The 9,484-nt window shown below is 43.5% G+C and overlaps 1 protein-coding gene across 1 annotated transcript; it reads right to left on the reverse strand.

Annotated features, from left to right (window-relative positions):
- Nucleotides 1–213: 213 nt before the first annotated feature.
- On the reverse strand, nt 214–8,591 carry CDC37L1 (cell division cycle 37 like 1, HSP90 cochaperone). Its single transcript, XM_082497206.1, has 7 exons — nt 8,435–8,591; nt 6,753–7,034; nt 5,278–5,368; nt 2,764–2,879; nt 2,322–2,444; nt 1,279–1,434; nt 214–430 (listed from the first exon to the last, which is right to left on the reverse strand). Exons 1-7 carry the CDS (start codon nt 8,537–8,539, stop codon nt 329–331), a joined length of 975 nt encoding a protein of 324 aa, XP_082353332.1. The 5' UTR covers nt 8,540–8,591; the 3' UTR covers nt 214–328.
- Nucleotides 8,592–9,484: the final 893 nt, after the last annotated feature.

Consider the following 9,484-nt stretch of genomic DNA (forward strand, 5'->3'; position numbering starts at 1 on the left):
CTTTAATTTCTAACATAATGAAAGGCAAGGTTAGTAGCAGAAAACATCCAGTTTCACATTCGGCAATATAAGAACCCTGCTCTTCACGGACATCCAAAAACCTAGCAGCACATTTTCAAACAATATTAAAAGTTTTTCTGAATTACCCACCCTTTAAAATCCCTTCACCCTTAAAACCAAAAAAACAACAACAACAAAAAAATCTGACACCAAAAATAAAGTGCAGTACCCAGAAAAATGTGTCAAGAAAATAGCCGTGTTTGTTTCTTTGAGAAAAAAAAAAAAAAAAAGAAAGAAAAAAGAGTACTTGGCCTCAGTCTTAAGAGTACTATACTGTGTCCATCATTTTGGATTCTTCTTCATCTCTTTGTATCACAGAGTTTAAACTGCAGTCATCTGTGTTTATGGAACCTTGCAGATCACCTGTGTTCTGCAACAGATGAAAAATTGACAGTTAATTCTCCATAACTGTATATATGGAGGGAGAGAGAAAGAGAGAAACAGAGAGATTTTAGCTTAAGTTGGATTCTTTGTGTTGTCCATCTTAAAATAAGACAAATTTGCAATAATAAGGAAATAAGTTCTGAAAAATTCATCCACCAATATTATCTCACTGTGTTAAGAATTCTTTAAATTTGCTGTCGGAGCTTGTATTTGGTCTCAATATTTCTAGCACTTGACTGCACATTTACTTAAAATTCAGCGGTTGGATCTTACTTGAGAGGTACTTTAATCAAATTATTTCAAACAAGTAGTTTCAATTGTGAGTCCTTTCCTAATACCTGATCTTTTAAAATCTTTTAAGTTGTTTCCTCATTCCAGAATTTGGCCATCACTAGTACTGTAAGAAAAGACCTTAGTACCCTCAGTTTCCTTTTATCACAACAGGAGACTTCCCTTAGGCTTGACTTGCCTGAATGATCCCATGAATAGGATTAGTCATTTTACACTGAACGCTCATTTCACTGTTTGTGGTAAAGACTGTGAATACAATTCTAGCATCTGATCAGTTTTATGATGCAATGTTAATATTTTAAGCATGAAAACGTAAGGGCACCGAACTAACAAATGCTTCTGACCTTATGCTGATGCTTTCTGAATTCCAGCAAGTAAAAACAAAGCCCATATATGCCTTGCATACTGATATTACTGCACGTTATATCCTGAACAATAGCAGTTCTAGGAATAATCCTCTTTATATTTCAGAAAGGTACAGCTTCTAAAGGCAGGACCCAATCCTACTTTACTTAAATTAATTTCTAGAAATAATAAACCTACCTGTGAAAAAGATGTCAGCTCTCTTACAAGACCAGGATTGACACTGAGATCGTGTAATAACATAGTTTGAAAGCCATGTGATTGTGACCAGATTCTCACTCTCGTCTTGAATGCCTCAAGTTCATTTTTAAAAGCCTCAAAATAGCCTTCTCCTGTCTGCAAAGAGAAAATGAAATATTTGCACTGCAGCCAGCTTTACTTTTGAGTTGTAAGCATACACAGTACTGAAAAAAACCCCCGATGACACAGTAAGGCGTGTTATATCCTTTGGGGATAACAACCATGAACAACTCAAGAATAACATTCGTCAATTTAAAACGAAATTTCAGATAGATTTCTTTTTAAGACAATCTCTAGTATTTATATATAGAAGAAAATGAATTGATTTATCTAAGGACATGTAAAAATAAATCTAATTTTAGCCTTTCCTTTATTCCAAATCAGAAGCCAGTACCCTTCGAAGAACAGGTGCTTGTTGTAGCACTCTGGACAAAAGTAAAGCACAAGTTGACTCGCACTTTAACGGAACTCCTTTAGGCAATATTGAGAGCCATCAGAGTCTTGAATAACTGAGTACTAGCTACAGCAAACCATAGTTTCAGTTTTCCGCATTTCTCCTGCATAGCTCTGGATTGCTCTATTTCAGTAATGAGAAAGGGACTCTGTTGGGCCCCACTGTGATCTGCAGATGAAATGGAAAGCTGTGACAATACATAAGTGTAATTAGCCAAAATCAGTCCTTAAACTGGTTTATGTCTGCTGTTGTTACATAGTCATTACTTGTCTATAACACCCCTGTTGTCCCTCTGTTGTATTGCTTTACCTCTGGGATAAGCAACGTCCAGAAAACTTCCCTTTTCAGAATTGGAATTAGACCAAAATATTCTGTCTAGAAAAGAATTTGATAACAAAACACTTTCCCATAAGCCTAAATCAGTCAATAAAATATTTAGCCTCTTATGGTTAGGAAAAAACCTTCTGTAAAACACTGGTCCCTTGTACAGCATCAAGAGTTTCTCCCATCATTGCCCAAGCTGACTTACTTTGGCTTTTTGGAAAAAGAGACGAAAACACCCTCTTGGATCCACATTGCAGCTTTTGGCAATTTCTATAATAAACTGCATTGCAACAGCCTGGTGTGCTACTTGCTCCATCAGAGCTCTTTTCTGTTAATAAAAAAAAAAAATTAAAAAAAAGGAGTTAAAGTTAAGACTAAAGATATTTCCTGTGATTATATTTCTAAAATTCAGCAAGATTTCCTTTTGTTCTCATTCCTAAACAAATGTGAACTGATGCTCACAGAGGCAAGGGGACTGATAATTAGCTACAACTAGACATGTATGTGACAATGCACTATAATGTTTTTCTTCAATACAGTAGAGAGAGGGTGGGAAGCAGTTAAACAGCTAATCAAGTTGGTCAGCTTTTCTATAGCGCGAGTAGGAAAGCGTATGCTTTCAAACAATTTAAACATCGTCATCATACCTGTTCAGCTTCTAGATGAAAACACCACAACATGAGATATCTAGATGTTTCTTCACATACAAGATATGGGTGATCAGACAAAAATCTTTGACTATCGTCCCATCTGCTCAGCATACCTAATATGAGAAACATAGTCAAGATATTCTAAATGGATAAATGATTTAATGCAGCAAGGAAGTTAGTTGCATTGATACCCCAGTATATGTAACACCTTTGCAATTCACTAACCTCACAATGACAGCATGCAGCTAAATTTGGGGGGTTTATTTATACATCTAACCAACGCTGAAAGAGCATTACCAGAAGGTGTAATCAGACTTTGAAGATACTAAAAGTAGATTTTACCAGTCACAATTTCCTGTATTTTAATGCATCTCTAGAATTGCTGATGTTATTTTTAATCAGTTCTCATACACAGTAACAAAGTGGTGTAGGTATCTATTAGTTACATCATCAAATAGTTTAAAAAGCTTATGGATATAAATTTACATTCAGTGCTTCTGACAAACACAAATACTCCAAATGTTTGTAAATAAAAATGCAAAGAAAAGAATATGTAATCTGTCAAAAATTATAGTCCTTCTAACACATGTTTTGTGAGGTTTTTAGGAAATTTGAATTTAATTACAGGAACAGCCTGATCTCAAAAAGCAAAGCCACATCAGTACTGGAAACTTAACTAGAAGGTTGAATTGTGATAGCATGAAGCTACGTTCCTGTAAAGTGCTGAGTTTAAAAATCAGAACTCAATACTCAGACCACTTCTTGAAATTGTCCTTCATATATCACTGACAGTTAAGTCATTACTGGCAACAGGTACCAGATGTACAGCTTTACCCGTCTATCAGCGTATAATTATAACTGGGCTAAAGATAATTCAGTGGTAACAACCTAAGCTAATATTAATTCTAGCAAACAAATGCCTAAAGAGAAAGCAACAGCTAATACTTCTTTTGGCTGTTTTCAGGACAGCTATCATGCATAAGTTCTTTACTGCTTGGAAGCCAGAGCAAGATCCAGAAACAGGACTCATGCAACGTGACTAGCAAAGTCCACATTGCCCCTTGGCAGCAACTAGGACAGAACAAGAGACTTGAAAAAGCATTAATGCACTGTCCCTTTTTACAATGGACTGACTATTCTGTACCATAGTCTGAAACCAGCCTGTAACTGAGAATGGAAAGCACTTCAGAGAACAATAAAAATTTCAGATTACTTTACAAGATCAGCTTTGTGTTTAATTGGGTTCAACAATTATGACAGAGCTGAAGTGACACCTAGTGGATAACTAACTATAATTTTAAGAAACACACAGTTCCATGCACGCACACTGTCAGTAGGCATTTACAGACATTTCCCTTTCATCAGTGTCCTGGTTTGAGGTAAAACAGGACCAATTTTTTTCAGTAACTTCACTTCTTAGCTAGGCCTCTCTAACTACTGAAATTAACTGCATATTGTGCAGACAGTGTTCACTCTCAAAGTGATAAGACCAATTGTTTATAGCTGATGCCCAGGCATGGTATGCAGAGAGGCTCTTCCTTATACTTATTGCTATAACCCCCAAGGCCAACCAACTTTGTTATTTGCCTCATTGGAGGGTCGGAAGCAGAAAAGCATAGTGGGGTCCCACCTGCAGGGAGGAGCGGACAGGACAGGTGACCCAAAACTGACCAACAGGGTATTCCATCCCATCTGCCTCATGCTCAGTATAAAAGCTGAGGGATCAAAGGGTCAGCTCTCTCTTCCTTCAATGGCCAACGTCTGAGGAGGACTCTGTTCATCTGCCTGTGATCCCGATCCTGAATCTAGATCCAGAATCGAGTTCCTGTCCGTCACTGAGTCCAGCCTGGGACTGCCCCAGTGCCAGCTGGTGACGTGACTCATCCTGGGAGCTTGATACGGTTTTGTATATATTTCATTATTTCTTTTTTATTTTATTATTAATATTTCATTAAAGTAGTTTAGTTCCTTCTAAACTCATAAGTCTCTTTTTCCTCCTCTGCCTCTCTCTTTGAAGAGGGGCAGAGGGGAGCATCTGTCGGTCCCGTCTGGGGTCCCTCAGGTCCCCAGTAGTGGATTTTGACCTAAACCACGACAATCAGTCATTACCCTTGTAGCTTAATAGCCACCAGAAAAACATTAAAAGGAGAGAGCTATGGACAATCCCATGCACTTTTATACACATGACTTACATTTACATGAGTGTCCCTGCCTTTTCCCACAGAACAGCACAAAAAGTTGCTAGAATTTTAGTTTTCAGGGCTTAAGCTCATTTGAGTATGAATTTTTATTTTTTTAAAATTAAGTTCTTACTGGTCACAGGAACCAATAAGCTTCTACAGTTTACACCTTATTTCACTTTCAAATTATTATCTGTCCTGACAAAATAAAGCTGAACAGTCTGATAGCCAGGTCTTTAATATGTTAGCATTCATTCTGTACAATAAGGAGCAAATCTACACAAATTCTGTAGAAGTTTGAACTGTAGAATGTTGGAAAAAGCACACTTACCAAAGTGTCTAATCTTTTGTTCATGTTTTTGCATACGTGGTTCAGACGCATCTTCATCTTCTGTTTCTTTTCTTTTTTGATTAATAAAACTCTGAGGAAGAGAAAAATTGTACTATCACAGAAACTCCAGACATACCTTTTTGTGATATATAGGAGTATTATATTTTAATATGCTACTATTTGAAGAGCTATGTTCTAATTTTAGACTCATGTCATATACTTAAGGAGGTTTTCTTTAAAAAATCGCATTACCTAATAATGTCTCGTTATAGTCTACTGACCAAAGAACTCCAAGAAACCTCTGTCCTCATGCAGGAACATACTGATCTGTCAACAATGAGAATCATGTACATTGCAGCCTGGATGCTGCTAAATCAGGAGATGCACTAACTGTTCAAATTAAAAAATCAAAGCTGAGATTCTACTATAAAAAAGTTTGTGCTAAATAATCTGTATTACAGTAACCATTATTAGAGGCAAACTAACAGTTTGACATTTTAAGAATTTGGCAAAGGAGAGAAGAACACTCTTCATGTGAAGAAACTGTTGTTCAGCACATTCAGCAACACTTGCACTACATAGAATCATAGAGTGGTTTGGGTTGGAAGGGACATCTAAAGATCATGTAGTTCCACCCCATCCCTGATGTGGGCAGGGACATCTTCCACTAGATCAGGTTGCCGAAAGCCCCATCCAAGCTGACCTCTACTGCTCCCAGGGATGGGGCATCCACAGTTTTTCTGGGCAACCTGTTCCAGTGTTTCACCACCCTCATTGTAAAAAATTCTTCCTTATATCCAATATAAACCTACCCTCTTTCAGTTTAAAACCATTGCCCCATGTCCTATAACCACAGGCTGTTATAAAAAAGTCCCTTTCCATCTTTCTTATAAGTCCACTTTTAAGTAGTGAAAGGCCACAATAAGGTCAGTAAGGGTTCCCCAGCACTTTCTCTTCTCCAGACTAAACAACCCCAACTCCCTCAGTCTTTCTTCACAGCAGAGGTTCTCCAGCCTTCTGATCATTTTTGTGGCCCTCCTCTGGACCTGCTCTAACAGGTCCTTGCCTTTACTGTACTGGAGACCCCAGAGCTGGAGGCAGTACTCCAGGTGGGGTCTCACTGGAATGGAATAGAGGGGGAGAATCACCTCCCTCGACCTGCTGGCCACGCTTCTTTTTATGCGGCCCAGGATACGGTTGGCTTTCTGGGCTGTAAGTGCACATTGCTGGCTCAAATCTAATACCTAGATGACCCGTGCAAGTTCTGATCTGCACTTCTGGAAAAGAACTGTCATCCAGATTTGTCGTATAAGTGCAGCTTGCTCCCCTTCATCAGCCAGTAAGACAAACAAAAAAATCTTTAACACATACTGTGGTTTATGCTGTACTAAACATAGAAGACACTCAACTAGTAACAAGTGGAATGAAAAAAAGAGGCTAACAGTTGTATTCACACACACTGATATGGGTCATACCTTATTAAATACCTCCTTACTAACGAGATCTGTGTTCCATAGATTCTGTCTTTCCCTCTGGTTTAGTGCTTCTTCTTTTCTTCTCCACTCTTCCTCTCTCCATCTCAACTCTGCAGCTTCAGTCTTTGCTTGAGCAGATTCCTGATCGTGGGATTCTGAATTATGCAGTGCTAAACTACCAAGTTTTTGCTGGGCTTCTGCTAGGTTCCATGTGCATTCTATAGAGTGCTTCACAAACTCTCTTTCTTTTTGGCAGGCTAATTCAATCCCTTGGCTGTACGTCTGTGAGGAAAATCAGACATGCTATTTATGCAGGGGAAATTGACAGTTTACAGTTTGTATAGGAGCAGACAGCCCTAAATCCCAAAGATAATGCACCTGGAAGGCACCTTAGATACGCAGCATTACATTTGCAGGACTGATGAAGCAGCTAGATGTTTTTATAGAAAGATTTCTAATTCAAGCTCTCTTAACTTTGTTAAGTGCATTTGCAAAATCATGGATCATGTACTGCTATCAGTAATAGCCTCCAGACTGTAAAAATACTTTTGACACAGCTGAAACCCCTCTGGCTATCTTTGGGCTGCAATGCTAGCAACAGCCAAGTGTAAGAATACTCTGAATATATACTTCTGAGAAGAAAGTATCAGTTTTGTGACATCAGATCACAACAGCCAAGTAACTGCTGCTGCTTGCATTCCAGTATGGATTAGCACCCAACAGATGGCCAACATCTTCCCTGGAACTGACAGTGAAAGTGGAATTTAAGTTATGAAGTGGCTGAGGCCCAGCACAAGCATATGCTCCCTTTGTTCAAATCTATTGAGGTCACCACTCATAGGTGGGAGACAAAAGTGACCTCTTAAGCAACAGTGAATATATTACTTCTGGGTGTGTGCTGGGCATTCACACTCAGTAACTTAAGAAATTATCCTCTAAAGCACATGCCATGCCTTCCCACCAACAGTGGAGAAAAAACATCCACATCCCTTAGTTCCTCAGCCTTCCAGTGCCATATTATATAAGTTGTGGTGCTGATAACTTCTGACAGAGGGACGTGAAGGACGACACAAGTTGTGAAAGATTATTTGAAGGAAACTTCAATGCAGGTCCATCAAAGTTCTTGTGCCAACTTTGGAAACTGCAGCTTTTTTTTTTTTTTTTGTAACAAGATGAGAATTTCACTGTTTGGAAAACTAATCTAGTCGCAGCTTCTTGCAAGGACACACAGAATTCCTAACAACGTATTTACAACACACTGGCTTGCCCCAGCCAACAGAGAAGCGCACTGCCTATACATCTGCTTTTTAGACACAAGGATGCTGGGATAACTTCAGCCCAGCTCCTTCCACATCACTTGTCAAACGTGGAACTGTTACTCACGGGTGGTGGCGGACGCCCGAAACCCCCCGGCGGCGGCGCATCGACCCCCCTCCTGGCGTGCTCCAGGGGCGACCCAGCGGCCCCGCCGGGAAGCGGACACCTCCGCACACCCCCACCCCGACACGCACCGGGTTTCGCGGTAACCCACGTCCCTCCGCGGCCCCCGCAGCACCGACTCGCTCCGCTCCGCGCCGGCCGGGGCGGGAGGAAGCTACGCCACCGGGGGCGAGAAGCGGAGCGAGGTGCCGGTGCAGCGGGTGGGGGGGGGGAGAGGGGGAGGTTGGGGGGCACGGATGTACCTGCACTTCCGGCAGGCGCTGACGGGAGGCGGGAGCCTGCCCCCGCTCCTCGTCCTCCTCCGACGGAGGGCCGCCGTCCCGTGAGCGCGGGAGCCACAGCGCCATCCCTGCCGCCGAGCGCCCGCCGATCGCCGTCCCCGGCCGCCGGCGGCGCTTACACACCTCACCGGAAGTGAGGCAGCGCCAGCGCACCACTTCCGGCAACCGAGGTGGGCCGCCGCGCTGCCGGCGCCGTTCGGGCGGGGCCTGCGCCAGTCGCGCCTCGCCGCGCCGGGCCGGCCGGTGGATCTTCCCCTGCCCCGCGGGAGGCCCGCCGCCGGGGGCGAGGAAGCGCCGCAACAGCATCCCCCGCCAGGCCCGGCCGCTGGTAGCTCGCAGTGACCAGCGGTTATGGCGCCGAGGCGCTCCCGCGTGCCCTTGCTCGGAGTACCGTGTGTCGGGCCTCTTCCGTGCCGGCGGAAGGCCGGCCACCTCCCTGGAGGCTACCGCCGGACGCTGACAAATTATACTTGTGTGTGTGTGTGTATATATATATATGTGTGTGTGTGTGTGTGTGTGTATTTTGAAAAAAATAAAGTGGACTCGCGCGGCCCGCACTGCCCAACGCCACCGCGAGGGGACACGCCGGGCGCGCGGCCAGCGGGGGCGCCGCCGCCCGAGGGGGCGGGGCGGGGCCGGGCGCCGCGGCAGTTGGGGGCGCCGCCGTCGCCATGGCAACGCGGGCCGGGTTTGGCCGGGCCCTGCCGAGGCATGCCGTCGTTCCGCCCGGGCCCCGGGGCCCGAATGCCGCCGAAGGTGGTGGTCCAGCTGCGGGTCCAGGCGGTGAGGCCGCGGGCGGAGCGGGGCGGCCGGCAAGCAGCCAGGGAGGGAGGGACGCGCGGCGGCGTTGCCCAGACAGCCGGGGCGGGGAGAGGTAGAAACTTATCACCGCCGTTTTTCCGGGACCCTGAGGTGCCACAACGTGCAAGAAAGCCACACGTCTATGAACAGATAATGCGCCCGTGTATATGCTGTCTGTCTGTGTGCATGTGTATATACCTATTCTGTGTT

Source organism: Vanellus vanellus (genome assembly GCF_965231255.1).
Source record: "Vanellus vanellus genome assembly, chromosome: Z".
Classification (NCBI taxonomy): Eukaryota; Metazoa; Chordata; class Aves; order Charadriiformes; family Charadriidae; genus Vanellus; species Vanellus vanellus.